We start from the raw sequence: 26,629 nt of genomic DNA on the forward strand, positions 1-26,629 counted from the left end.
GGACATGTGTTTCTATCTCTCTGCATAACCTTAAGGATATCTTGTGCCCTCTCTGGGCTTCATCTGCAAAATATAGTAGTTGAACAGAAAACCTAGTTCTGACGTTGTATAATTCTAAAAGTAACATCCAGCATCTCTTTTAGATGCTTAATTAGAATTGACAGCAGGAAGTAGCACCAGGTATACCTCCCAAGAGAGACACGAAGAGCAAAGAGCTCCTCAAATGTGTTGGCCCAGCAAGTAGCACACACCCGTTATAGCACCGATAGGCTGTCCCCACATTTGGCTCTTCTCCTAGTATATTGAGCCTCATGAGGGCAGGAAGAGGGTCCGATTCACCATTTTATTCCCGGTAACTTGCACAATGCTTGGCACATAGTGTGTGTGTGTGTGTGTGTGTGTGTGTGTGTGTGTATAAACATATATATATATATAAAATGTATTTTTAGACATATATATATATATGTATGTATGTATGTATATATAGACAGAGTCTCACTCTGCCTCCCAGGCTGGAGTTCAGTGGCATTCAATCTTGGCTCACTGCAACCTCCGTGTTCTGGGTTCAAGTGATTCTCCTGCCTCAGCCTCCTGAGTAGCTGGGATTACAGGTGCCCACCACCATGCCAGCTAATTTTTGTGTGTGTGTATATATCTATATCTATAGATAGATTTTTTTTTTTTCTTAGTAGAGACAGGGTTTTACCTTGTTGGCCAGGCTGGTACGAACTCCTGAGCTCAGGTGATCTGTCCAATTCAGCCTCCCAAAGTGCTGAGATTACAGATGTGAGCCACCGTGCCTGGTCATAGTACATATTTTGAAAACATGTTAGTAGAATAAGTGAATGAATAGGAGGGAAGGAACTAGAGATAGGTTAGTTCTGTATGGTATCTATCTAGACTGACATTCCTAAGGCAATATTTGGACCACTTGCTCCCACAAGTAGGCATGAACTATGGGAAGTCTAGGATAGATTATTTTAAATCACGACTGGCCTGTAAAAACCAGGATGTGAGATCTCTGTGGCTGCAGGAGCCCAGAGGGAAAAATCCACAGATATCCACAGGCCTGGGATTCAACATCATCCACACAGTAACACACCAAGGACCCAATTCCCAAGCCCAGGTTTGGGTGAAGGGAGTGTACTAATACAAGTATCTACTGTGTGACATGTACCTTACATAGTTTTCACTTTTTTGAATGAATCATCTAATTTATTCCTTATGGTTGACTTACAAAGTATGTTTTAGAAAGGAAGAAGTTAATGTTCAGAGAGATGCAATAACCCACCCAAGGTCATATAGCTGATAAGCACAGGATAAGGGATCAGGATTCGTGCCAGGTTCCAAAGTCTATGCTTCTTTCACAGTCCTGAAGGGGCAAGGTGGAGGAGGGGACCAGGGTAAGGGGCAGCCCTGAGGATGGGTATCCCTAGCCAGCCTGGTGGGGCAGCCCATGGATATTGGGCTCTGGGCTGAAAAATTAATTTTGGTAGCCAAAGCGCCTTCTGGCGCCCAGTCTAACAGAAGGGTAGGGGCCCCCTGAGTTCCTCAGAGCCTTCCTCACTGCATTACGAACACGGGCGCTCTGACGTGCTCCAGCTGACGTCGGTGTCTGGTGTGACAGATGCCCTGGCTGTTGGAGGGGGGAGGGGGCAGACCCTGCTGCGGTCCAAACCCCTAGGGGGTAGCACAACCCCCAAAGCCACCCCCACCGGCCCCTCAGCGATCTGCAGGCGCCGGGAACCGCAGGTCGAACCCCGCACGTGGGTCCGCAGGGCGGAGGGCGGGGACAGTGCGGCGCCGGACTACAAGTCCCACAATGCCCCTGGCCGCGGCAGCGGGGAAGGAGGGGTGCTTCAGGTGCCTGCGACCTCCGCGCCTCCCGCCCGGAAGTGCCCGAGGGGCCGCGATGGAGCTGAGGGACCCGTGCGGTAAGTCTCCGCGTCGCGACCGCGCCCACCCCGCCACCCAGGGCCCCAGCTGGGCCCCGCCCGCGCTGCCCCGGATCGGTGTGCCCTCCTGCGGCTCCGGGGGGCGGGAAGGTGGGAGGGGTGACGCGGGGTGGGGGCGGGGAGCGTGAAGTCTCGGGTTCCCGGCGGGACCTGGGGTCTGGAAGCCCGCGGGGCTTGGCGAGGCTTCCAGAGGAGGCGCAGAGTCGGGCCTCCGGGGAGAGGGGTTGAGGGGATCAGGAGGGGGCCGAGCTGGATGGGTGGTGACGCTTGGAGGCTCCAGATTGCCCAGGGGCGAGTTTGACGTTTGCTGTGGGTGAAGCCTGGGAAGCAGTCCGGTGCCGCGGGTGGGGTTTGGGTGAACGGTAACGCTGTTGGTGGGGGGTGGGGGTACAGAGGCTCTACCCCTACTTCGGAGAAACTTTAGCAACGGGAGTAGAGCCTGGGGTGAAGTCGGTGAAGGAGTAGACACACTGGAGTGAAATGGACAGGAGAATAGATACGCTTGGGGGTGAAGTATGGTCGGGGTGAAGTTTAGGGGAGGCATTGCTTAGAAGGTCGGGGCCCTTACCTTGAGATAGGGTTTGGGTAAGCTGGGAGCTGGTTGAAGACCTCGAGCTCAGAAGACAGAAAGTTAGGACTTGGGATTCGGCGATGGGAAGGGGCACCCGGACGCAAGTTTGGGGCAAGTTTGGAAGGCAGAGGAGCCGGTACCCTGGGGGCGGGTAAGGGGACGGAGGCTGAGGACGGTGGGAGCATAGCGGTGGAGTGGGGGCAGGATCCTGTGGAGGTTCTAGGACCCCTGGCCCCGGGGGGCTCGCGCCTCACGGGCTCTTTGTGCCTCTCCAGCTCGGTAGTGCGGCGGGCAAGGCAAGCGCCATGACCCTGATTGAAGGGGTGGGTGATGAGGTGACCGTCCTTTTCTCGGTGCTTGCCTGCCTTCTGGTGCTGGCCCTTGCCTGGGTCTCAACGCACACCGCTGAGGGCGGCGACCCACTGCCCCAGCTGTCAGGGACCCCGTCGCCAGCCCAGCCCAGCGCAGCCATGGCAGCTACCGACAGCATGAGAGGGGAGGCCCCAGGGCCAGAGACCCCCAGCCTGAGACACAGAGGTCAAGCTGCACAGCCAGAGCCCAGCACGGGGGTCACAGCAACACCGACACAGCCAGCCCTGGACTCCCCGCAGGAGCCCCTCGTGCTACGGCTGAAATTCCTCAATGATTCAGAGCAGGTGGCCAGGGCCTGGCCCCACGACACCATTGGCTCCTTGAAAAGGTAAGCAGGGCAAGAGGCAGGAGCAATGCTAAAGACAGGGGTAGGGGGAGTAGTCGCAGAAGGCCCCCGGAGAGATCTGAGAACCAGCCCTCGTTTATACCGGGGGCGCCGAGCGCCCCACATCACAACTACACTTGTTCCCCTGGCAGATGGCTCTCCCAAGCCAGGGCCGGTGCGGTGTGGAGGGCAGGGGGCGGGTGGGAGTGCTGTTCCGGCACCAGGGACTAGGATTGCCTGAGGCCTGCTCTCTTACCCAGGTCCCTCTCTCCTCAGGACCCAGTTTCCCGGCCGGGAACAGCAGGTGCGACTCATCTACCAAGGGCAGCTGCTAGGCGACGACACCCAGACCCTGGGCAGCCTTCACCTCCCTCCCAACTGCGTTCTCCACTGCCACGTGTCCACGAGGGTCGGCCCCCCAAATCCCCCCTGCCCTCCGGGGTCCGAGCCCGGCCCCTCCGGGCTGGAAATAGGCAGCCTGCTGCTGCCCCTGCTGCTCCTGCTGCTGCTGCTGCTCTGGTACTGCCAGATCCAGTACCGGCCGTTCTTTCCCCTGACCGCCACTCTGGGCCTGGCCGGCTTCACCCTGCTCCTCAGTCTCCTGGCCTTCGCCATGTACCGCCCGTAGTGCCTCCGCGGGCGCTTGGCGGCATCGCCGGCCCCTCTGGACCTTGCTCGCCGCGCCGTGGCGGGAGCTGCTGCCTGCCCAGGTCCGCCTCTCCGGCCTGCCTCTTCCCGCTGCCCTGGAGCCCAGCCCTGCGCCGCAGAGGACTCCCGGGGCTGGCAGAGGCCCAGCCCTGCGATCGCCGTGGCTCGGGGTCGCCTCCCGGGGCTGCTGGCCCTCAGCCAGCACTGGTTGTGGGCTCCTCGGGGTCAGGGACCTGCTGTCGCTGCCTCGGCCCCGGGCAGAGACGGGCCGCCCCTCGGGCCCGTCTCAGCGTTCTGCCGGAGGACCCAGCCGCCTCCAGTCCCTGACAGCACCATTGGCTGAGTTGGGGACGCCAGGACCGTGGGAGGCTGGTGAAGGGGAGCAGGGAGGGGCAGAGGAGTTCCCCGGAACCCGTGCAGATTAAAGTAACTGTGAAGTTTTCACTCTTGCAGTGTGTCTGAGTGTGTGCGGGGCGGCGGGCGGGGAGCCCTCGCCCCTTGGGAGAGAAGGGCACGGACTGCGCCCGACGCCCTGGTCCACCGCCTTCCCTTCTCCCCGGTGTTCCGCCTGGGCTTCGTCGCGGGCCTCCGTGGTCCCGCCCCCGGCGCGGCGCGCGCACTTCCCGGGGGCGGGCTCGCGGCTCCCCGGCTCGCGGTGCCTGCCGGGAGCCACGTCTCCGCTGGCCGAGCGCAGCGTCGGGATTGGTGTCCGGGAGGCGATCCAGGGGCTGCTGGGAAGATGGCGGACTCGGCGGCCGGCCGATGAGGAGGCCGCGGGGGGAGCCTGGCCCCCGGGCCCCGAGACCGACTGAAGGAGCGACCTGCACAGGGCCCGGGGAGTCATGTAGGGGTGGCGCCTGCGGGGCGGGCTGCGGGAGGGCTGCGGGAGCTGGTGTTAGCGGCAGCGGCCACGGTCTCCTGGCATCCCTGGGCCTGGGTGGGTGTGGGGTCCCCGACTTTGCCGACTCCGCGCCATCGCATAGCGGCGCACTAGGGCCCCGGGCGCTCCCTGCGAGGTGGGCGCTGCGTTTTCATTTCACGGGTGAGGAGACTTGGAGAGACGAAGCCACTTGTCCAAGGTCACGCCGCTGGTAAGTGGGAGCGCCCAGCATGGAACCCAGCACCGCCCAGCCGCGGACCCCGCGTTCCACTCTCTCTGCCGCCGCCGCCTCCTGCAGGAGAGGGAGGTGGTCGGGAGAGTGCACGCCGGTGTCGCCTGGGCTCCAGACTGGGCGCGACCACTAACCCTGTTCCTGACCCCGGGCTTAACCTCTTCGCTGCTCTGGGCCTGCGTTTCTCACCGGTGAAATGAGGTAATGCCAGCCCTGCCTACTCCTCATGGGCGTGTAAGGAGCATCAGAGATGGTACATGTGGAATTGCTTTGCAAGTAGTGCCGCGCTGAGCGCACCGAGGATTATGATTGCTGTTTCAAAGGAGTGGAAAGAGGCAGAGGGGCGGGGCGGGGAAGAAGCCCAGAGCAGTCACAAAGGGTTGCCCGAACCCAGATCCCCTGAACAAGGAGTGAGGTAAGGAGTAGGTAGCAGGTCTTTCTCCCCTTGGAGAAAACCTCACCCCCTTTTTTGGGCTGCCCCTCAGGGTCTCCATCACCCAACTCAATGCTTCGAGTCCTGCTCTCTGCTCAGAACTCCCCTACTCGGCTGTCTGGCTTGCTGCTGATCCCGCCAGTACAGCCCTGCTGCCTGGGACCCAGCAAATGGGGAGACTGCCCTCTTGGAGGAGGCCCCAGTACAGGTCATGTGCAAGGGCTGCAGCGGCTTCTGGAACAGGCGAGGAGCCCTGGAGAGCTGCTGCGCTGGCTGGGCCAGAACCCCACCAAGGTGCGCACCCACCACTACCCGGTGGCGCTTCGTCGTCTGGGCCAACTCTTGGGGTCTCGGCCACGGCCCCCTCCTGTGGAGCAGGCCACACTGCAGGACTTGAGTCAGCTCATCATCCGAAACTGCCCCTCCTTTGACATGCACACCATCCACGTGTGTCTGCACCTTGCAGTCTTACTTGGTGAGGAGGGGCTTGAGGTGGGCGCCTGGGGGGCTGCTGGGTGTTAATGAAGAATAGGGAAAACAGGAGAGGACAGAGACCCAGCCTGTTAGGCGTGTGCTGAGGAAGGCTTGCTCTTGCTCCCGTTCTGTGTCTGCGGCAGACATCATGAGTCGAACGCACTCATTCCAGCCTCGCTAGGGTGCCACCCCAGATTCTTGCTAATAGAGTGCCCTAGGAAGCCACTATAACATGTCACAATTGGCACAAGATGAAGGCCTGTTTTGCCATCTTTGTATGTATTCCCCACAGACCGTTCAGATACCTCATAATCACCTGATAGTTTACATTTCGCCAGTGTTTGCACTTAAACTCTAGCACACCTTCCCGCTCGCCAAGTGAAGAGGAGAAAGGTGGGGAATTCACCAAGTAACCCCATGATTAGAACAGCTGCACAGCTCTGTTACCAGGCTGCCTTTCACCTCTCCCCTCAGGCTTTCCATCTGATGGTCCCCTGGTGCGTGCCCTGGAGCGGGAGGGAAGGCTCCGCCTCCCTCCGAAGCCACCTCCCCCTTTGTCGTCTCTTCTCCGAGGTGGGCAAAGGCTGGAAGCTGCTCTGAGCTGCCCCCGTTTTCTGCGGTATCCACGGCAGCATCTGATCAGCAGCCTGGCAGGTGCTGGAGGGGGTTAAAGGCAGATAGGGATGGGGAGGGCTGACATGAGGAAAGTGGGCTCAGTTAGCTAGGCTGAGGTGGAGTTGAGCCAGCTGGAGGTCCTGCCGGAGGCCAATTGTGACAGGCTGTTCTTCACAGAGACAAGACCAGAGGAACTGACGCCCCATGTGATGGTGCTCCTGGCCCAGCACCTGGCCCGGCACCGGTTACGGGAGCCCCAGCTTCTGGAAGCCATCGCCCGCTTCCTAGTGGTTCAGGAAAACCAGCTCAGCAGCAAGGTGGGCTTGCCTCCCGCCTCCTGTGCATTTCTGAGTCATTCTCAGGGACCTGGTCAGGCTCAGCGCCCTGTCCAGCTTGGCTGTCCTCTTCATGAAGCAGGCACACCCTCTCCGTCTCCTGGGACCTGCATCTTTTCCCACGCCTTCTCTGTGGCTTGCCCACCTCCTGTCAGCAGGATGTATTCCTGGAACTGTGCAGTTAACTAAAGCACTCTTAGCACCATCCTAGCTCCACCCATCCCTCTTCTGGAAGTCTTCAGGGCCAGACCCCACAGTGATGTCCCCTCTGCCTGTTTGGTGATTAGTCACATGCAGCTCATGACTGCTTTGCTGTTGAACTGTGAGGCTGGAGAAACTGTCCTGTCTTTACAGCAATGTGATAAACTTGGCTCAGCCTCTTCTGAGGCTTAACTTGCGAATGATGACTGCAGAAACACTTCATGCTGGGTAATGAACTGCTCTTCCTCCACAGGTGGTACAGAAGTTGGTCCTGCCCTTTGGGCGGCTTAACTACCTGCCCCTGGAACAGCAGTTTATGCCCTGCCTTGAGAGGATCCTGGCTCGGGAAGCAGGGGTGGCACCCCTGGCTACGGTCAACATCTTGATGTCACTGTGCCAACTGCGGTGCCTGCCCTTCAGAGCCCTGCACTTTGTTTTTTCCCCTGGCTTTATCAACTACATCAGTGGTACGCAGCCAGGATGGCTGGCTGGGGCCCTGAGGGCTGGAGAGGCAGGGGAGCGGGGTGGCCTGCAGCCCAGAGCCCCAGTCCCCGCCTCCCCACAGGCACCCCTCATGCTCTGATTGTGCGTCGCTACCTCTCCCTGCTGGACACGGCTGTGGAGCTGGAGCTCCCAGGATACCGGGGTCCCCGCCTTCCCCGAAGGCAGCAAGTGCCCATCTTTCCCCAGCCTCTCATCACCGACCGTGCCCGCTGCAAGTACAGGTGGATGGGACAGCCTGGGGCAAGGGGAGGGGCTGGCCTGGGAGCAGCACAGAGTGGAAAAGCTAGAGGGACCGTGAACCGCCAAAGCTCAGCTGCTCAGCCGCCATAAAGAAAACTGGGCCCTGAAGCAGCAGAGGGCTTTGCCCAACAGGGTGGCAGCACTAGACTGGGACAGACTAGAATGAGACACTGGGCCCTTCCTGCTACCCGTGTCCTTTCTCCTCAGTCACAAGGACATAGTGGCTGAGGGGCTGCGCCAGCTGCTGGGGGAGGAGAAATACCGTCAGGACCTGACCGTGCCTCCAGGCTACTGCACAGGTGAGCAAGGGGCCAGCCGCAGGCCCAGGGAGACGGAGCCCTGGCTAAGACCCCCCGCCCTGCTTCCCCTCCAGACTTCCTGCTGTGTGTCGGCAGCTCTGGTGCTGTGCTTCCCGTGAGGACCCAGGACCCCTTCCTGCCATACCCACCAAGGTCCTGCCCCCAGGGACAGGCTGCCTCTAGCCCCACTACCCGAGACCCTGCCCAGAGGTAAGGGAGGCAGGGTGGGGGAGCCCTGGCCACCTTGCCCGCCATGCCCTGAGCCACCTCCCTCCTCCCGCAGGGTGGTGCTGGTGTTGCGGGAACGCTGGCATTTCTGCCGGGACGGCAGAGTGCTGCTGGGCTCAAGGGCCCTGAGGGAGCGGCACCTAGGCCTGATGGGCTACCAGCTCCTGCCGGTGAGTGGTCCTGGCCTGGCCCGTGGCGAAGCCTCATTCCCCGCCCACGGGTAACCTGCCACCCTCTCCTCTCCTGGCAGCTACCCTTCGAGGAACTGGAGTCCCAGAGAGGCCTGCCCCAACTCAAGAACTACCTGAGGCAGAAGCTCCAGGCCCTGGGCCTGCGCTGGGGGCCCGAAGGGGGATGAGGGGATGATGTGGGGTTCAGGATGGCCCCCCTATGGGGGGTGGACGATTTGCACTTTGGTTCCTTATGTTTTGGTTTCTATTAAAGTTCCTTTCCTTCCCTATTGCAAGTCTCATTTTTGGGATGGGAAGCAGGGCTGGGACCCCTGCCTCTCTTCCATTCACGCCCCCACATAGAGACAAAAGGCCAGAGATAAGTGGGGGCCAAAGCACTTTACTGCAGGGGCACTGGGAGAGAAAGGGACTTTTAAATTATTCACTTAAATAAAAATGAGGAGGGAGGGGCAGGGGAGGGGGAACCCCATCCCACCAGCCTGTCCCCTCGTCCATCCGTCTCTTGGCGGTCTCTCAGCTGTCTCTCAGCAGCGGCTACACAGGCATGGGCGGCTACACAGGCATGGGCATCTCATTGTACTCGTCCACACCCTCCCGCTCATCAAACACCGGCTCTGCCTCGTTGGCATCCAGCTGTGTGGGAGGGTGGTGGTCAAGAATGGAAGGGGAGCCCTTGTAGATCCACAAGCAGATGAGAGGGGACCAAGAGGGGCTGGGGGAGGCAGTTGGGAGGGCTTACGCATTTCATCTCTCGCTCGGTGAAGACCCGGGTGAGCACCACCATGCGGAGCGGCACTGTGAGGATGAGGATGAAGGGGAAGGCCAGGGAGGCAGCTGTGGACATGACAGCCCAGAGCAGGGCCAGGCAGAGTAGCTGCAGGGCCGTGAACAGGTGCATACGGAGGGTCCGGACCTGGGAGATGGAGACAGGTGAGCCTAGGCTCCTCTCCAGCCTGCTCCTGGGATGAGCCTCTCCCTTCCTCAGAGGTGGGAACGGAAGCACCTTCCTAGGGTCTGTACAGAGGAGGTGGGGGCTAGCTGAAGGGGTAGACGGGAGGGAGCAGCTGGAGTGACCCAAGTAGACCAGGATGGGCAGAGGCGCACCCCTTTGGGTGGGGAGCTGGGGGGCTCACCTTCTTGACGTAAGTGACATCTGGGTGATGTTTGGGTGGCATGAGCAGCAGATGCAGCCGCTCATAGAACTGGATCCCATTAAGGGAGGTGACTCCCATGTACAGGAAAATTCCAAAGAGCACGGCCAAGGGGATCTGCCGGAGCAGATCCCCGATAACTATGGAGAGGCCTACAGGAGGCGCAGGAGAAACAGTTGGCCCCAGGGTCCCCGGGCCCCAGTGGCCCTGGGGAATCCACTGGGAAAGGAAGGGCAAGAGGCAACATACCCACAAGCAGGGCAACCAGCAGCCCTGTCACGCGCTGCTCCTTGACCTCCTGAATCTTGGGTTTGTCCCCAGGCGCCACGGCCTTGCTCATGACGGTGAGTGCGTTGGCGTGAGTGACGGAGCGGACAGTGGCAGCAGCCAACCAGGGCAGGCCAAAGAGGGCACAGATGCCGCCCATGGCCACGATGAGCAGCAGGTCCAGGTGGAAGCCGGAGCCCTTCTGCAGCATGCGCTCCTTCTTGGAGATGATGAGCCTGAGAGCAGGAGGGGTGCTGCTGAGGCCCAGGGTGGACTCAGCTCTGTAGACCACAGGGTCTTTCCAGAATGTCCAGCCAGTCCCTCCAATTGGTTTTGGAAACTGGTGGTCCCTGTCCATTCTGTCAGGATTCACATTCCGTTATAGAGCAGAACCTGGGCCCCGGGCCCTTATCCTCCATGACAGCTCCTAGTGAGCACTGCCAGGCTGGCCTGCCCCTCCAAGTGCTGTTCCTGTCCCAGCAAACATCAGGGTGCTTTTCTGCTGTCCACAGAATAAACTCCTGTGGTCATCCTGGCATCCGAGTTGTCCTGAGGTCCCTGGGATTGCCCAGTATGGCTGGAGGTTCCATGCCGAGTTCCCCAGCTTGGCCTGGGGCTCTGGCCCTTATACCCCTTTGGCTAGGACCACTCACGTGGTGATCTGTGTCTCCATGAAGATGAGGATGAAGACCAGGATAGCAGGCAGCAGGCTGGCAACCATCATCCACACAGGGAAGGGGCTCTTCTCCCCCAGGGGGTTGATGACCCAGCCCCTCTTTTCTGGGGCAGTCACTGAGAATCCACTGGGCACACTCAGCTTCTGCAGGGCGGACACAGTGCAGAGACAAGGGTAAGGTCAATGTGGAGGGTGTGCCATGGAAAGGGGTTGGGGTCCACTCAGCTGAAAGACAGACTGGGTTTGGAGGCTGGAGGGGAACCCCTAGACCCGGGGCGGCAGAGGCAGCAGCACTTGCCTGCTGCGAGCAGCACCTTACCTGGGTATAGGTGTCCTCGATACTGTAATCCACAAGCACCATGATGAGGATAGCGATGGGCACCCCAAAGTCCCCAATCACCCGCCGGATCTGAGTGGGCAGGCACAGCGCTCAGAGGCCTGCCACCACAGCCCCTGACTTCCTGCCACCCCCCTTCCTGCCCCTAACCCCCTCTTGGCCTTTAAGCCCACGCACCCGGCCAGGAAAGAACCGGCTGTTCTTGAATTTGCGCAGGAAGAAGGCGATGAAGAAGGTGCCGGCCATAAGCACCAGTGACAGCAGGGCCGTGTTGGGCTGGCCCCGGGGCTTCCCCTGCCCAGACTGCCCAGCCAAGCTCCTGTTGCCCGGCCCCAGCGTGGGTCTGGCCCCGGCCCATGTCGTGTTCTCACCGCCGTCCACCTCTGAGCTGTTGGAGGCTGAGCAGCCATGTAGGGGATGCTCCTGGAAGATCTGGGGAGAGGAGGCCACACAGCCTCCATCAGCTAGACTGCAGAGAAGTTAGTGGGGCTCAGCGAGTGTTGGGTGGGAGGGGTGGGGCAGGGGAAAGGCTGGCCTGCTTTCAAGGAGCTTGTCTTATTGAATTAAGACAATGACCCAGAGAACCAGCTGTGAGCACAGGGCAGTGTAGGGCAGAAAAGATTGAGCGGCTGATGTAAGTCAGGAAGGCAGCTGGTGAGTGGCATCAGCCAGGCCCAGAGAGGATCCAGGGGCCTGAAAGCGGAGGACATGAGCACAGAGAACCAGAGTGGCCTGTCACACACGTCTCATGCCCAGATTGACTGTCAGCTCTGGAGCCTTTCCCCTTTCTACACTCCTGGATTGTTTGACATTTTAACAAAAGCATGTACCTTTGTTATTAAAAATATGAGTTTTAAAACCAAACTAAAAATAATTTTTTTTTTTTAAATAAAAAAGCCCGGGCATGGTGGCTCACGCCCATAATTCCAGCACTTTGGGAGGCTGAGGCGGGCAGATCACTTTTGGTCAGGAGTTTGAGACCAGCCTGTCCTACCTCTACTAAAAACACAAAAATTAGCTGGGCATGGTGGGCCTCTGTAATTCCAGCTACTAGAGAGGTCGAGGCAGAGGCAGGAGAATTGCTTGAACCCGGGAGGCCGAAGTTGCAGTGAGCTGAGATAGTGCCACTGCACTCCAGCCTGGGCAACGGAGCAAGACTGTGTCTCAAAAAAAAACAAATAAATAAAATGAAATTAAAAAAATAAAAAGAGGCCGGGCGCGGTGGCTCAAGCCTGTAATCCCAGCACTTTGGGAGGCCGAGGCGGGTGGATCACGAGGTCGAGAGATCGAGACCATCCTGGTCAACATGGTGAAACCCCGTCTCTACTAAAAATACAAAAAAACCAGCTGGGCGTGGTGGCGCATGCCTGTAATCCCAGCTACTCAGGAGGCTGAGGCAGGAGAATTGCCTGAGCCCAGGAGGTGGAGGTTGCGGTGAGCCGAGATCGCACCATTGCACTCCAGCCTGGGCAACGGAGCAAGACTCTGTCTCAAAAAAAAAAAAACCAAATAAATAAAATGAAATGAAAAAAATAAAAAGACAGACGAGGCCAGTGGCTCCTGCCTACAACCCCAACCCTTTGGGAGGCCAACACAGGAGGATGCCAGGAGTTCCAGGCAAGCCTGGGTAATATAGGTAGGTCTCTTCTCTTCAAAAAATTTAAAAATTATCCATGCAAGGTGATGCCCACCTAGTCCCAGCTGTTAGGGAGGCTGAGGCAGAAGGATTACATGAGCCCAGGAGTTTGAGGTAAGAGTAAGCACTCATGGCACCACTGTGCCATTAAATATAGAAGTTTTTAAGAAATAAAAGTTTGAGTTTTTGGCCAGGTGCAGTGGCTCACACCTGTAATCCGAGCACTTTGGGAGGCTGAGGTGGACGGATCACTTGAGGCCAGGAATTCAAGACCAGCCTGGCGAAACCCCATCTCTACTAAAAAAATACAAAAAAAATTAGCCAGGCATGGTGGCATGTGCCTGTAATCTAGGAGGCTGAGGCAGGAGAACCTCAGCAGAGATCGCGCCAAAACTACACTGCAGCCTGGGCAACAAAGCAACACTGTCCCCCCCAAAAAAGAGGCCGGGCGCGGTGGCTCACACCTGTAATCCCAGCACCTTGGGAGGCCGAGGTGGATGGATCACAAGGTCAGGAGATTGAGACCACCCTGGCCAACATGGTGAAACCCCATCTCTACTAAAAATACAAAAATTAGCCAGGCGTGGTGGCGGGCACCTGTAGTCCCAGCTACTGGGGAGGCTGAAGCAGGAGAATCGCTTGAATATGGGAGGCAGAGGTTGCAGTGAGCCGAGATTGCACCACTGCACTCCAGCCTGGTGACAGAGTGAGACTCCATCTCAAAAAAAAAAAAATAAATAAAATTATGAGTTTTTGAGAGACTGATCTATCTGGTTCGAGTTGTTGTTTAGAAATAAATCAAGGCAGGCACGTTGGCTCACTCCTATGGTACCAGCACTTTGGGAGGCCGAGGTGGGTGGATCATCTGAGGTCAGGCATTCAAGACCAGCCTGGCCAACATGGTAAAATGTCGTCTCTACTAAAAATACAAAAATTATTTGGGCATGGTGGCGCAGATCTATAATCCCAGCTACTGGGGAGGCTGGGGCAGGAGAATTGCTTGAACTTGGGAGGTGGAAGTGGCAGTAAGCCAAGGTCATGCCACTGTACTCCAGCCTGGGTGACAGAGTGAGACTATCTCAAAAATTAATTCCATTCATTAAAAGACTGATCTGAGGCCCTGGTGTGTGTGTTGGCAACAAGCCCCAGGGACACTCCAGATCAGCCTGGCCTCGAATCCAGAGGAAGGGACCAAGAGACTCCCTCCAGCCCTGAAACCTCAACCCTCCTGGCCCAGCTCTCGGCAGGGCTTGCCCACCTTCACCAGCTTGTAGAAGGTCTCATAGATGAAGATGAGTGAGATCAAGAAGGCGAAGATCTCCTGGGTGAAGCGGGAGACGAAGCGGACCAGGAAGCTCCCCTCCAGGGCCACCATGAGCAGGGCCAGGAGCACCAGCCAAAAGCCGATCCACACGCGGCCCACCAGGTACTCCAGGTGGTTGCTGCTACAGAACTGGAGGCAAGGGCAGTCAGGTCCTGAGCTCTGGGCAGGGATGCTGGGGGAGGTGTCTAGGGCAGAGGAGGGGCAGCTGGAGCTGGGTGGGAAGAACCCTCACCGAGAAGAAGGCCTCCTCGAAGACCAGCAGGGGCCCTGAGAAGCCGATCACCAGCAGCGGCTGGGCACCCAGCAGGCAGAAGACCACACCCTGGAGTGCTGTGGACATAATCAGCTCCGACACCCCTATCAGGTCCTGCGTCTTCTCTCCTGGAAGTACAGGGACCAGCTCAGGAGATGGTGGCCAGGCCCTGGGCAGTGCCCCCACCGCGCTACCCCTGAAGGCTCTCCTCACCTAGCAGCCCCCCAAAGGTGATAGCAGGAGACAAGGCGGCAAAGTAGATGAAGATGACGGCAGCCAGGCACTGAGGGTCAAGGGCATCTCGGAAGTCGCTCAGGTAGTGAGGATAGCGGCGCCGCACATCTCGGATCAGCCCCCCAAAGGGCCGCCCGGTCCGCCGAAGGGGATCGTCTTCAGCTGCCCCTGCCACCTCTACCATCTGCAGGAGCGCTGCAACCCAGGCCTCCGTCAGGGCACCCCGGCTCGTCCTGCTCACCTCATCCCCTTCAGGCAGCCCCGGCCCCAGCCCGCCCTGGCTCGTACCCTTATCTTGGGTAGATTTGGGCTCCAGCCCGGCCCCTGTGGGCAGCAGCCGGCCCTGCTCCTCTCGCTTCTTGAGCATCTGGCGCTGGAAGTGGGCCACAGAGCGCAGCAGCTCCTCGCCCTGCACTTCCGAGGGCGGCAGCACCACGCTGCAGTCCAGGAAGGCATTGATGGCCGTCAGCAGGTCCTCCCGCTCGTCGGCCAGGTAGGCTGCCTCGTGAAATTGCTGCCAAAGCAGGATGGGGATCAGGGAGGGCACAAAGAGGAGGGCCGAGGGCCTGGGGCTGGGGCTGGGGCTGGGCAAGGCTGGTGGGTGGGGGGCAGTTGTGGGGATCAAGGCTGGCCCACGGAGGGCTCTGGGAAGTAGGCTTCAGAGCAGGAGGGGAGCTGACCTTGTCCGACATGAGGGTAGAGATGGAGCGGCCAATCTCATGGTAGTCCATGTTGGCGCTGCTTGGGCCCAGCAGCAGGAAGAGGAAACGCACAGGCACCGGCACCTCCAACACTGCGTCCAACTCCACGGCCTCCCGGAGCCGCACGAAGGCCATGGTGGGGCGAGAGAGGAACTCCACGCAGCCTAGGGGTGTGGGGCCATTGTGGGTAAGAGCTGAGCAGCAGGACCACCTTCCAGCCCCTCACCCAGGGGTGGTACTGAGGGAGGGCCAGGAAGACTATAGGACCCTGCCTCAGGGCCTGGCCACCAAGCCTCCCACATGGGACCTGCCCCACATACCCACGAGGACCACTGTGGCCTCGGCATTCTCAGGGATCTTCTCAAGCAGCTTCAGCTCATGCTTCGACTTGGAGCGGGTAATGCCAGCTGGTGGTGCTGGAGGTGGCAGCTCGCGCTGGGGGACACAGAGGAGAGCTCAGCCCAGTCAAGCTCCTCCCGCTCCGAGTCCTCACCCGGACTTCCTCAGTCCTGCTGCCAGCCCAGGCAGAGCCGGTTCTCCCCTCACCTCTCGCTCCACCTCCAGCCGGGTCTCAGGAACACCTCCGATGAGAGGCTCGGTGACGTGAGGGTCACTCTCAGCCCCCTGAGTGTGGTGATGCCCCAGCAGGGAGCCCAGGGAGCCAGCCGAGATGTTTCGGGGGAAGGAGAAGTCCTTCTCGTCGCTTGGGTGGCTGGTGGGGCAGAGGGCGGTGAGGCAAAGGGGAGTGGGGGTCAATGCCAAGGGCCAGGGCTGGTGGGCTGGATGAAGAGTTGTCCCCAGCCGCCCACAGGGCCTCACCTGTGTTTCAGGAGCAGGGCCCGCAGCACATTGGCCCTGTCCTCGGCCTTGATCTGGTCAGAGATGACCATCTGCTCCACCACCTGGTGGGCCACTCCAGGCAGGGTCTGCTGGTCCAGATCCAAGAGCACAGCCCCTGGCATAAGATGGCATGGAGGACCGCTCAGTCCCAGGGCGCAGAACAGTGGCAGAGAATGGAATGGGGACGGACGGTTGAGGGCCAGGCGGGTGGGTGCCGGGGATGGAACACCAGCCTACCGGTGAAGGACACGGGCTTGCGTCCTAGCTCCTACAGGAGCCTAGGTCACACCGGCCCTCTAGTTCGTCCCCTCCCCCAGACCCCCAGGAATGTTGCGACGCTCAACAGAGACCACTGAGCCTCAGTGACCAGAGAGGCCACCTAGGCTACACCTGCTAGACACCCTTTCCGGGGAGCATCCGGCCTCCACACAGGCTGCCCACTCTGGCTGAACCCTCTTGTCTGTTAGAAAACTCTCCTTTAAGTGAGCCAGCTGTTGTGCCACTCTAGGGGCCTAGTTCTACCCTCTGGTTCGCACCTCAGCTGGTCTGTGGCCTTGTCCATGTGGCCACCCTGGAGCCACCTGCAGACCCTGCTCCACCCCAAGCTTCTTGACTTCCCCATCTGCTCCTTGACCTCCCTTCACCATTGCACACAGAAATAACAGTCCCTTCAAGAGTTACCAGATCATTCATCAGTAACAAAGATTAAAGAAGAAACAGAACTGAAAACCCCTGAGCAGCCAGACCAGAGATCACAAGGCCTAGTAATAAAGCTCTTGCCCGGTGGCACTTTACCCGAAGCCCTCGAGTCTCACTGGGAGCCTATGTACTCTTAGTTGGGAAACAATCCTAAGAGCAGGTTTCTAGGTCCTCAGCTGCTTAATTTTTTGTTTACTCTTTTTTTTTTTTTTTTAATTTAATTTTAAGCTGGGCACAGTGGCTCACACCTGTAATCCCAGCACTTTGGGAGGCTGAGGTGCGTGAATCACTTGAGCTCAGGAGTTCTAGCTCAGTCTGGGCAACAAAGTGAAACCCCATCTCTACTAAAAATACAACAATTAGCTAGGCGTGGTGTTGTGCGCCTGCAGTTCCAGCTACTTGGGAAGCTGAGGCAGGAGGATCACTTGAGCCCAGGAGGTGGAGGTTGCAGTGAGCCGAGATTGCACCACTGTACTTCCAGCTTGGTAACAGAGAAACATTCTGTCTCAAAAAAAAAGGCTGGGCACGGTGCCTCATGCCTGTAATCTCAGCACTTTGGGAGGCCAAGGTGGACAGATCATGAGGTCAGGAGTTCGAGACCAACCTGGCCGACATGGTAACACCCTGACTCTACTAAAAATACAAAAATTAGCCAGGCCTGGTGACGCATGCCTGTGATCCCAGCTACTCGGCAGGCTGAGGCAGGAGAATCGCTTGAACCCGGAAGGCAGAGGTTGCAGTGAGCCGAGGCTGCACCAATGCACTCCAGCCTGGGCGGCAGAGCGAGACTCCATCTCAAAAAAAAAAAAAAAAAATTAATTCCCAGGGTGCCTCAAACCATAGAACCTCAGCTCCTTAGAAACAGGCCCTTTAACAACAACTGGGAGTGACGCCCCATTGGGAAGGAGCAAGCAAGCAAGCACAGGGCTCGGAAGTCCCGCATCTGTGGTCAGTGGTCATTTCGTGAGATATACACAGCTACAGATTAGATCACATTCCCCAGAATCTCGAAGATGGTACCAAAGCATGCCAAGAATTTCAGAAAGCTTTACATCAAAATGGTTTCTCTTGAACATTTTCACAACCAAAACACGTTGGCTTCAGTTGTTATCTGAGAACATTAGAGAAGCTGATAGCTGAAAATGCAGATGTGACCTGGGTGTGGGCCATGGTCCCTCTGGGCTCTGGGGCTGTCACACATCGTGGGGCTCAAGACAGATTTGGGCCGTATGGGCCAAAGTTTCCTGGGAAGTAGCTGGGTGGGAGGTGGAGGGGAGCGGGGTTACCATGCGCCAGGGTCCTGCGGAGCTCCAGGAGACTGCGGAAGGAGAGGGAGGCCACATGCGGCTTGCCCCAGCGCTCTGTCTCCTCCTCCACGTCCTCTTCAAATTTGATCCAGCGAGCTGTCTCCCGCCACTGGGGCTCCTGGTTTTTATCCAGCAGCAACTCATTCAGCTCCACAAACACCTTGGGGGAGAGAAGGGAAGGCATTTTGGGGTACAGAGCCGGAGGCGGCGGGCCTGGGGTGGGTCTCAGAGGTGAGCGGCATCAGAGGGAGGCGAGTGACCCTGGAGAGCAGGAGCACGGGGGGTGGTGCACAGGCACGCCAGTCCCACAGCCAGGTGGGACCCTCGACAACTGACTAACCAATGAGACGCAGCTTCTCTCATCTGTCAAATGGGAATAATACCTGCCTCAAAGGACTGTCAGGAGGGAAAAGGAAAAGCACATGGCATGCTACACGACTCACAGTCAGGGCTTCAGAAATGGGCACTGTAGACCTTTTAACAAGTGGAATGCTTATCAGCCATTCCACCGACAGGCATTCAAGAACTGGCAAATGAAGGAAGAGTGGTGGCCTCTGAAAAATACTGACTGGGTGGGGCCATGGAGGAACTTCTGGAGTGTGGGAAATGGCAGGCAGGTCCTTGCAACTGGCCACTGAGCTGGATGCTTCACAAAGATGCAGCTTCCCATATGTATGACACCTCCATAAAATGGGGACAAATACACACTGTGTCAGAGTTCAGGACCAGAGCCCTTAAGATGGGCAGCGTCACTAGGTAACCGAGTGACTCTTGTGCAGTGTACAACCTTCACAACCAAAGGTGGCATCCCTGTGCCGGGTGCAGTGGCTCACGCTGTAATCCCAGCACTTTGGGAGGCCAAGGCACATGGATCACTTGAGGCCAAGAGTTGGAGACCAGCCTGGCCAACACGGTGAAACCTCATCTCTACTAAAATTACAAAAATTAGCCATGGACGGTGGGTGCCTATAATCCCAGCTACTCTGGAGACTGAGGCAAAAAAAATCGCTTGAACCCAGGAGGCAGAGGTTGCCGTGAGCCAAGGTTGTGCAACTGCACTCCAGCCTGGGCGACAAGAGTCAGACTGTCTCAACAAAACAAAGGTGGGAGTCTTGAGGCTTGAGATTACAGCTGGTCTGAGAGATAGGGGAGGGATGGTGGGGAGAAGGTGGATGGGAAGTTAATGGAGGAGCATGAAGCGGAGCGTGGTACCTCGTGGGGCTTGTGGGGAGCCCGGGGTCGGGCTCGAGGTGTGGGGCCAGGCTCCCGCCCTTCCCGGCCACTCTGCGTTGAACCTTTTGCATTCTTCCGCACCAAATGCCGCCGCACTCCAGGAACGTCCTCAAACCGGTGACCTGTCGGGGCAGAGGACCAAGGTTGGACTCCCCCTTTCTCTTACTCCTTCACCCCAGTGCCGGGTTGGGCCCAGGCCCAGCACTCACTCTTCATGAGGTCTAGGTCAGCCGTGGCCAGCGTCTGGGCCTCGCTCTCATCCGTGGGGACCCGGGGCAGCAGTGCCTGCTCAGCTCCCGTCATGCTCCCAATGCGCCTCCTTTCCTGAAGATTGTAGCTGCGGTGCCCAGGCTGGGCTTTGGGCAGGGGGCGCCCTGAGGCACCCCCATCGTCACCCCCTGCGGTGCCACTGGTCACTGCCACCACCTCCTCCAACTGGGTTCTAGGCAGACAGAATGGCCGTGAGCCCGAGAAAGCCGGCCTCTTCCCCAACGCCCAGCACCTACACAGGGGACAGCTAGGGAAGGGGCCACATCAGACTCCAGGCCCTCCTGGCTCCCACTCCTGGGAGGCATGGGCATGGGAAGAGGGGGATTCTGGACGCAGACTGCCAGCATCCACACCCCAGCTCCACCCTTTTCCAGCTGTGCAGCTCCAAACGGTCACCCAGAGGCCCCTCTGATCATCCACTGTGAACGTCAATGCTCCTTAGCAGTTGGAGCTGAGGCTAGCCTTTTGCAGTGCCATGAGGGGTAAGATTCTGGAAAAGTCCCAGTGCAGGGTCTGGCGCAAAAAAGTTGCTCAGGACAGTCGGCATTCGCCCCCCTGCCCCCTCACCCCCGGCACACCCCTAAGCCATGGGACTGAGAGGTTCACAGGGGCCTATGTTTAATCAAGAGGAATAAAGTCCGTGGCACTGGGCCTTTGAGACGGCAGACAGCTTCCTGCCCTGGGAGGAGGGGTGAGCCTCGGCCTTCACAGATGCCAGCTTCTGCTCTCTCCCCTTTCTCTGCCAACACTGGGCGGCTAGGGCCCTGCCATGTGGTCCCATCCCTCTCTCTCAACATCAAGAGACCCCAGAGCTCCAAGCTCATGTCCCCTCCCATGACCAGGCTTTCCTAGTCCCCATGTACCCTGGCCCACAAATCCGACCCTTTCCTGCTGCCAGACTTTCTCGGAAGCCCCAACCGCCTCCTGGCCATCCTGACACCTCTAAGGCCACTGTAACCCGCCCCCTGCATCTGTACACTGTCCCAACAGGTTTACGTGCTCCCAGAGGGGACGACATGCCCTTCGCTTCCTGCAGCCTTCACGCTGCCTGGCACCCAGAAAACAACAGATTCGTGATAGTAGTGACCTTGAGACCTAGTTCAAAGTCATTTCTCCAGGAAGCCTTCCCCCAAATGCCAATCGTCCACTGCAACTGACACTGCCTGAACCGGCCACTGGGTGCAGTGACAACATGCTGATGCCATCTCATATGACAACGTTTGATTTCCAACCAGAGAGTGTTGGCAGCTCCCCGAGGAGAGGGGGTCTCCTTTGCCTCTGGAACCCTGGGGGCCCCAGCAAGTGCTGGGAGGTCACCGTCCAGTACCTGAGCCAGTGCTGGCTACTGCTCCCACTACACCACAGGTGGGGGTGGGGGATGAGCAGGGGTAGGGGGCAGCTTAGGCAGTGCTTGTTCTGTGCCAGGCTAAACCATACTTAGAACCTTAATTCATACCACCCTTAATCCCTACAGCCACCAGTGAGAACGGTTCTATTATGCTTGGTTCCGTGAGGACCCTGGGGCTTAGAGCGCTTAAGTTGCTTGCCCAGCTCGTGAGGGCAGGGCTGGGATTTGAAGCCCGGCCTGGTGATTCCACCACCTCACTTCCCTAGCAGGGGAGGTGTCTGTTGGGGACACTGTTGATTGGGGTGTACTTACCCAGCCTGGGCCCCTTTGGAGGCCCGAGGAGTTGCCTCCTGGTGGGGCAGCGGTACAGGGGGAGGTGGACTGGTCCTCTCTGCCTTCCGGTCAGCACTGTCATCCTCTTGGAGGAAGAACTGCAACAGGGACCCATGTGGGCAGGAGTGACCAGGCCAGGGCCCTGCCAACATCCCCTAGGAGCCCGCGCCCCGCGAACCTGCACTAAGGACGGTGTGGAAACAGGGGACGGCTGTGTGAGTGGCCGGGCCCCCTCCGCCTCGATGGCCTCATCCTCATCTTCCTCCCCCTCCTCAATGGTGGGGGTTTCTCCTGTTGGGGAGGCTACCGGGCGCCTTCGAGGCTTCCGTCCTGGGCCCTGGGGTGTCTTGCGGCGGCGTGCATCCGGAGGCAGGTGGGTGGACAGCGGGTGATGGATGTGGTGGGAGGACTGGCGGTGGTCTGCAGGGAGGAGGGAGACTTGGCTGTGGTCAGCAGAGCATCCCTCCCCGGCCATCCTGGCCCACAGCCTGGCTCCTCCCACAAAGACCCCAGCCCCTTCTTTGCTGGACAGTCAAATGTGATCCCCTTGCCTCCTCCCCTTCCCCTGCCTGCCCCCTCACACTCAAAATCTTCCTCCCCATAGCTTCGGCCTGGCTCCTCCCCTCCGCGAGACCCGGCCTCCTGTAGGATCTCCTCAAACCGCTCCACGCCCAGGGTGCGGTGAAGTTCATCTTCCTCCGGCTCGGGAAACCCAGGCGTCCCAGGGACCAAGCTCTCTGGCTCTGGCTGTGAGGAAGAAGGCACAGAGAAAACACACAGGGCTTACTGGAAATTGTACCCCGAAACCTCACCCTTCCCAGTGCCAGAGACCTAGGACCCCTGCCACCAGCAGCCATCTCCTCTAATGCTGGTGACTTGATATCCCCTCAGCAGCTGTCCCTTCAAATATAGGGACCCAGGCTGGGCACAGTGGCTCACATCCATAATCCCAGCCCTTTTGGAGGCTGGGGTGGGTGGATTGCTGGAGATCAGGAACTCAAGACCAGCCTAACCAACATGGTAAAGCCCTATCTCTACTAAAAATACAAAAATCAGCCAGGCATGGTGGTGGGTGCCTGTAATTCCAGCTACTGGGGAGGTTGAGGCAAGAAAATCACTTGAACCCAGGAGGTGGAGGTTGCAGTGAGCAAAGATCATGCCACTGTACTCCAGCCTGTTTGACAGAGGGAGTCTTCATCTCAAAAAAAAAAACAAAAAAAAAAACAAAGAAGGGATCCAGTCCCCCCAGTCTGTCTCCTCAAATGCAGGGACCCAGTGTCCCCCCAGCAGTGTCCCCTCAGATGCAGAGACCCAGTCCCCCCCAGCAGCTGTCGCCTCGGTTCTGAGCTGTCCCCACCCCAGCCCATCCCCCTTGGTTGTACAGTCAGTTCAGGGCCAGGGGAAGAAATCCCGTGTGTCCAGCCCTTCTGCAGCCTGGAGGGAGGGCGTGTGAACCGGGAAGTTCACATGACAAGATAGTGAAGAAACTCCTGTTGGCCTGAAGACAACTGCTGATCCCAAAAAGTAACTTCTGGAGGCGCCCAAGCTAACCGATCCAGGGCCAGTCAGAATCAAACAAACCCAGCCCCGCAGGGCCAGGAATGGATGCTCTTCAGCCCCCAGGAGCGCTCCCCAAGCCCCTAGACCCCACACCCGAGCCCTGGGCCTGCTCCCCAGCCCCACCCCTCACCCCACCCCCACAGCCCCCACCTGAGTCATCCTGCGGGCGCAGAGCAGTAGCCGGCACAGCCGGCAGGGAATGCGGCGTTTGCGAGAGCTCAGCCTGGCTAAGCAGCAGCCGCTGGGCCAGGCAGCCTTGGTTCAGCCCCCCACCCACCCACAGTCTCAGCTCCAGGTGCCGCCAAATATTTGCTCAAGAGCTTCTGGACCTGAAGGGCATCGGGATCTCCAAGGGCGGGGGTATGCAGCCCCCTCCATGGCGGTGCCAGCAGCAAGAACCAGGAAGAGCTTGGGGAGGAGGGCTGTGGCGAAGGGCGGGTCTTGGGGACGAGGTGGGGACTGGAGCAGCTGAGACTGGCAGAACACCGGATAAGAAAAGGTGAGCAGGCCAGGGGGCCGGCTTCTCCCCTCTGTGAGGAAGGCTCCTGCCCATCTCCTGGCTTCCCCAAGTGCCCGGCCCCACTCCTACCAGAAGCAGCACCATGGGACGAGGGGCCAGGGAGAGGCGTCAGGGAGCTAGCCCCCGTGGAGAGAAAAGGTCGCAGACCCCTCGCACCTGAGGCCGCAGGAGGAAGTCCATGGCCGGCAGGGGTGAACCTGAGGAGGGGGAGGGGACCAGCCTGCGCCCCTTCCCAGTCACGTGCCCCTCTGGGCCAGAATGACCAATAGCGGAGCTGATTGTGGCACGGGGTTAATCATTAGACTCCTTAGGAAAATCCAGAGGGGGCCATGTGGAGCAGTGGCCACGTGGGGGCAGGGAAGGATGGGCCTGGGTGGCACGTGGGCAGGGGGCGTGGCCAGGCATGGCAGGCAAGCTCAGCCCAGAACCCTGACCGGTGATCAGGTGCTCAGACTAGACCTGCACTTCAAGGGCCAGGCGGGTCTAAGAGGGATTGCCGGGTGAGAGACCCAGGGTTCTGAAAGTTCCTCGACTGCCGAGGCTAAGCTATCTAGGTCTTCAGGTAACAGCCTGAACTCCCTCCCCAGGACTAGGAGATGCCTGATCCCCCACAACAATCATGCAAGGTCTGAGTAGGGATGGCAGTGCCCTCCCGGTCTGCACGCTCACACACACACACACACACACACACACACTCACACACACACACACTCACATCCCTGGTTGGAGAGGGCCCTTGGCTGGAGCATCCAAGGCTGCTGGGGCCACACTCACCGTGCGGAAAGAATCTGCGCCCGTAGCAGGGCGCCGGGGGGCGCTGCTCATGGCGGAATCTTAGCCCTTTTCACTGTCGCTGCGGCTTTCAGGGCAAGGAGGTGGAGGCATAACCTGGGAAGGGGAGAGGCCCAATCACCATTGAAAGCCCCAGGGCGGCAGCAGCCACCACACACCCTCCACGCTGCTCCAGGTCCTCCTGACCATGAAGGACCTCCGAGTGGCCCTTAGCAGCTGCCACAGCACAGAGAGGAGTTACGTAAAGGAGAAATAGAGAAGAACAAAGAGACAGGAGAGGACTGAGGCAACAGGGGTCAAAAAGGGCCAAGAGACTGAGTAGAGGGAGAAGAGAGAAGGTGGGAGAGGCCGCAAGAAAAAAAGAGAAAGGAGTCAAGGCCCAGGCCTGGAGAGAAAGCAACAGAATGGGGTGGCGGGGAGTGATCATGAGCCGGGGAAGGAGGGGAGTGAAGGCCCAGGCAGACAAGGAGTCTCTCAGGATCAGGGCACCCATCAGAGGTGGGCCTGAGACCAAAGAGGGCGTGGTGAGGAGGGTGAGCCACCCCGTGGAGCGAGGCTGGGCTGCCGCGACAGGAAGCCAGGAAGCGGGCAGAGGAAAGGAAGAACTCTGGAGAGAGCCCAAGATGCCCCCGAAGGGAGGGGGGGGCCCCCTCCCCAATGCAGGCCGGCGGGAGGCTTCCCTCCCCCAGGTCTGTGGGGGCCGGCAGGAGGGAAGCAGAGTGGCTGGGTGGAGGGCAGGAGCTCAACTCCACTCACTCAGTGGGAGGGAGGAAGGCACAGAAGGTGGGCACAGGCTGGGCTGAGCTTTATAATTGGGGAGGGGCATGTGATGGGCTGGGAGGGGGTGGCCACTGAGCCTTGAGGTTCTGCCTCTGAGGGCAGTCTGGATCCCGCCCCCCTAGAGCCTGGAGCCAGGAAAATCTGAGTGGCAGGGCTGCCACCCTCCTGACTGTGACTACAGGGAGTCTTCGGAGGGCACCCTGTGTGGTGGGGGCAGAGAAGGAGCTGCAGGGGGCAGCCCAATCCCTGCAGATGACGGGCCCATTCCTAGTGTGTCAGCCCCGGGGGCACCCAAGACTGGCGGAAAGTGACAGTACCCACGCTCCCAGTGCATTGCTGGGGACTGGGGGTGCCAGACTTACGAGTAAGACAAGTCAGTGTTGGGTCCAACAGTATAGGCCTGGGGGGGGGGTCACCCAGGATAGGAAGCCTGGCAACACAATCCTGGCAAGCACGCCAACTCGGCTAACCACGCTCTTCCCCTCCCCCTCAGCAGGCCTTCAGCCAGGGTGGGTGGTGTGGATGAGCGTGGGGGGACCCAGTCTGGGAAGGTTGTGGGGAGTCTGCCCTGAGCACCTGCAGGTGCCTACTCCCACCTCAGGCTGTGCCCTCCACGCTCCTCTGCGCCCCCTCCCCCGCTGTCCCAGAACACAAAGCAGCCTCTGTCCAGAGCATTGGTGCCGATAATCCGGGTGGGGACACATTCCCGGGACCAGCCCCAACCAGCCCAGAGGATTAGCATCTCTCCCCTGGCCCAAGGGATTAGCAACTCGGACCCCCCACTTGGGCATTAACCACCCCCCAAGTGAACTCGTAAATTCCGCAGCTCTTCCAAGTGGGGCTGGCGGGGGAAATGAAGGGGGATAAAGTAGACCCTGGATTTCAGGCAGCGCCGCCCTTCACACCCAGCACGGAACTCCCCGCCTGGACAAGCCGACCCCGGGAGTCAGGTCCAACTCTCCAGGCTCGCCTCCCATCCCCACCCAGCTGCTCCCTCTTCTGCCTGACCCCTTGTCCCGACCTGACCAGCCACCCGCCTTTCCCCGCTTCGCCTCTCAACCCGGAGATTGGGGACGGAGGCCCAGGCAACCCCCAGTGTGGGCGCCCCTGGACTGAAGGGCTGCGCGGGGGGGCAGGAGGGGAGGGATGGTCTGGAGCCCGCCGGGGAGTGGGAAGGCCGGCGGCGTCTCCAGGTGACTACACCCTCCTGGTGGCAGGGGGCGCGGCACCCTGGCTTTAGGGAACTCTGAGAAGCGGACCCCGGAATGCCCGCTTCCGGCCAGCACTCCATCCGCCTCCCCATCCTTCTCCCCAAGACCTCGGTTCCCCGCGCCCCAGTCTCCGCCCTTTCCTCCACTTCCACTCCCTCCCCGCTCAAGTCCCGAGTTCCCCCCCCTTCCCCCTCCCTTCTTCCCTCCGCGGCCCCGGCCCTCCCCCGCCACCACCTCTCCGCTTACCCGCTCGCTCTGGACTTCGTGCCCCGGGGGTCTCGGGGTCTCTCCCCGTCCTCCGGCGCCCTCGCGCGCTCCCGACGACTGCCCCGTGCCCACCCCGGGGCGCGCCCCCGCCTCTCCCAACTTCTCCCAACTCAACTTTCCCCCGCGCCTCGGGCAGGCCAGCCCCCTGCGTGCGCGCCCCCCGGCGCACCGTGCGCGGCCCCGCCGCCGCGGCTGGGGAGGCGGGAGCGGGGGCCGAGAGCAGGGGCCGGGGCGGGGGCGCGCTTCCAGGCACAGCCCGGCACCAGGAGCCGCCCCCGCGTCCCTCTGCCCCGAAAGTCTCTACTCGGGGCTCGGGCGTCCGGGGGATTCCGTCTCGGCTCCATTACGGCACCTCTGGGTGGAAAGGATCCCGCCTCGCGCTGGGGA

General features: G+C 59.6%; 4 protein-coding genes across 9 annotated transcripts; 2 read left to right on the forward strand and 2 right to left on the reverse strand.

The window, feature by feature from the left end:
* The first annotated feature begins 1,817 nt into the window (after positions 1 to 1,817).
* TMUB1 (transmembrane and ubiquitin like domain containing 1) lies at positions 1,818 to 4,320 on the forward strand. Of its 2 annotated transcripts, XM_003929872.4 has the most exons (3): positions 1,818 to 1,934; positions 2,802 to 3,226; positions 3,500 to 4,320. In XM_003929872.4, exons 2-3 carry the CDS (start codon positions 2,832 to 2,834, stop codon positions 3,849 to 3,851), a joined length of 747 nt encoding a protein of 248 aa, XP_003929921.1. In that variant the 5' UTR covers positions 1,818 to 1,934; positions 2,802 to 2,831; the 3' UTR covers positions 3,852 to 4,320. The 2 variants fall into 2 exon arrangements, with proteins under 2 accessions (XP_003929921.1, XP_074235012.1); XM_074378911.1 differs by lacking the exon at positions 1,818 to 1,934 and having other exon boundaries at positions 2,066 to 3,226.
* A 218-nt stretch (positions 4,321 to 4,538) lies between these two features.
* On the forward strand, positions 4,539 to 8,772 carry FASTK (Fas activated serine/threonine kinase). 3 transcript variants are annotated; one of them, XM_039472892.2, is made up of 10 exons: positions 4,539 to 4,715; positions 5,469 to 5,891; positions 6,365 to 6,544; positions 6,683 to 6,822; positions 7,295 to 7,508; positions 7,607 to 7,766; positions 7,993 to 8,084; positions 8,159 to 8,294; positions 8,368 to 8,482; positions 8,563 to 8,772. In XM_039472892.2, exons 1-10 carry the CDS (start codon positions 4,634 to 4,636, stop codon positions 8,668 to 8,670), a joined length of 1,650 nt encoding a protein of 549 aa, XP_039328826.1. In that variant the 5' UTR covers positions 4,539 to 4,633; the 3' UTR covers positions 8,671 to 8,772. The 3 variants fall into 3 exon arrangements, with proteins under 3 accessions (XP_039328826.1, XP_039328827.1, XP_039328828.1); XM_039472893.2 differs by having other exon boundaries at positions 6,365 to 6,463; XM_039472894.2 differs by lacking the exon at positions 4,539 to 4,715 and adding an exon at positions 4,722 to 5,184.
* Positions 8,773 to 8,862: 90 nt separating this feature from the next.
* Positions 8,863 to 24,056, reverse strand: SLC4A2 (solute carrier family 4 member 2). Of its 3 annotated transcripts, none has more exons than XM_003929861.4 (22): positions 23,967 to 24,056; positions 21,694 to 21,859; positions 21,291 to 21,532; positions 21,092 to 21,210; positions 19,371 to 19,603; positions 19,141 to 19,283; positions 17,908 to 18,088; positions 15,902 to 16,037; positions 15,629 to 15,794; positions 15,403 to 15,517; positions 15,062 to 15,246; positions 14,670 to 14,895; positions 14,361 to 14,576; positions 14,127 to 14,275; positions 13,829 to 14,023; positions 11,112 to 11,366; positions 10,917 to 11,006; positions 10,575 to 10,741; positions 9,904 to 10,157; positions 9,637 to 9,806; positions 9,243 to 9,416; positions 8,863 to 9,136 (listed from the first exon to the last, which is right to left on the reverse strand). In XM_003929861.4, exons 1-22 carry the CDS (start codon positions 24,015 to 24,017, stop codon positions 9,056 to 9,058), a joined length of 3,714 nt encoding a protein of 1,237 aa, XP_003929910.1. In that variant the 5' UTR covers positions 24,018 to 24,056; the 3' UTR covers positions 8,863 to 9,055. The 3 variants fall into 3 exon arrangements, with proteins under 3 accessions (XP_003929910.1, XP_003929911.1, XP_003929912.1); XM_003929862.4 differs by lacking the exon at positions 23,967 to 24,056 and adding an exon at positions 23,349 to 23,932; XM_003929863.4 differs by lacking the exon at positions 23,967 to 24,056 and adding an exon at positions 22,823 to 23,370.
* On the reverse strand, positions 23,989 to 26,304 carry LOC141580002 (uncharacterized). The gene is made up of 2 exons (XM_074378912.1): positions 26,222 to 26,304; positions 23,989 to 24,080 (listed from the first exon to the last, which is right to left on the reverse strand). The coding sequence occupies exon 2, from the start codon at positions 24,075 to 24,077 to the stop codon at positions 24,027 to 24,029; it is 51 nt and encodes a 16-aa protein (XP_074235013.1). The 5' UTR covers positions 24,078 to 24,080; positions 26,222 to 26,304; the 3' UTR covers positions 23,989 to 24,026.
* Between the last annotated feature and the right edge of the window lie 325 nt (positions 26,305 to 26,629).

The sequence above is a fragment of the Saimiri boliviensis genome, chromosome 10 (genome assembly GCF_048565385.1).
Source record: "Saimiri boliviensis isolate mSaiBol1 chromosome 10, mSaiBol1.pri, whole genome shotgun sequence".
NCBI lineage: Eukaryota > Metazoa > Chordata > Mammalia > Primates > Cebidae > Saimiri > Saimiri boliviensis.

Bases quoted from the DNA above. Each gene is read 5' to 3' on its own strand.
- SLC4A2 (XM_003929861.4), bottom strand. From the start codon at position 24,017: ATGAGCAGCGCCCCCCGGCGCCCTGCTACGGGCGCAGATTCTTTCCGC. The intron at 14,896-15,061 runs GTCAGCTCCCCT...CTGCTTTGGCAG, and splicing joins CTACCCTCATGTCGGACAAG to CAATTTCACGAGGCAGCCTA. The intron at 11,367-13,828 runs GTGGGCAAGCCC...TCCTCTCCCCAG, and splicing joins CCTTCTACAAGCTGGTGAAG to ATCTTCCAGGAGCATCCCCT.
- TMUB1 (XM_003929872.4), top strand. From the start codon at position 2,832: ATGACCCTGATTGAAGGGGTGGGTGATGAGGTGACCGTCCTTTTCTCG. The intron at 3,227-3,499 runs GTAAGCAGGGCA...CTCTCTCCTCAG, and splicing joins ACCATTGGCTCCTTGAAAAG to GACCCAGTTTCCCGGCCGGG.
- FASTK (XM_039472892.2), top strand. From the start codon at position 4,634: ATGAGGAGGCCGCGGGGGGAGCCTGGCCCCCGGGCCCCGAGACCGACT. The intron at 6,545-6,682 runs GTGCTGGAGGGG...TGTTCTTCACAG, and splicing joins TCTGATCAGCAGCCTGGCAG to AGACAAGACCAGAGGAACTG. The intron at 7,509-7,606 runs GTACGCAGCCAG...GCCTCCCCACAG, and splicing joins CTTTATCAACTACATCAGTG to GCACCCCTCATGCTCTGATT.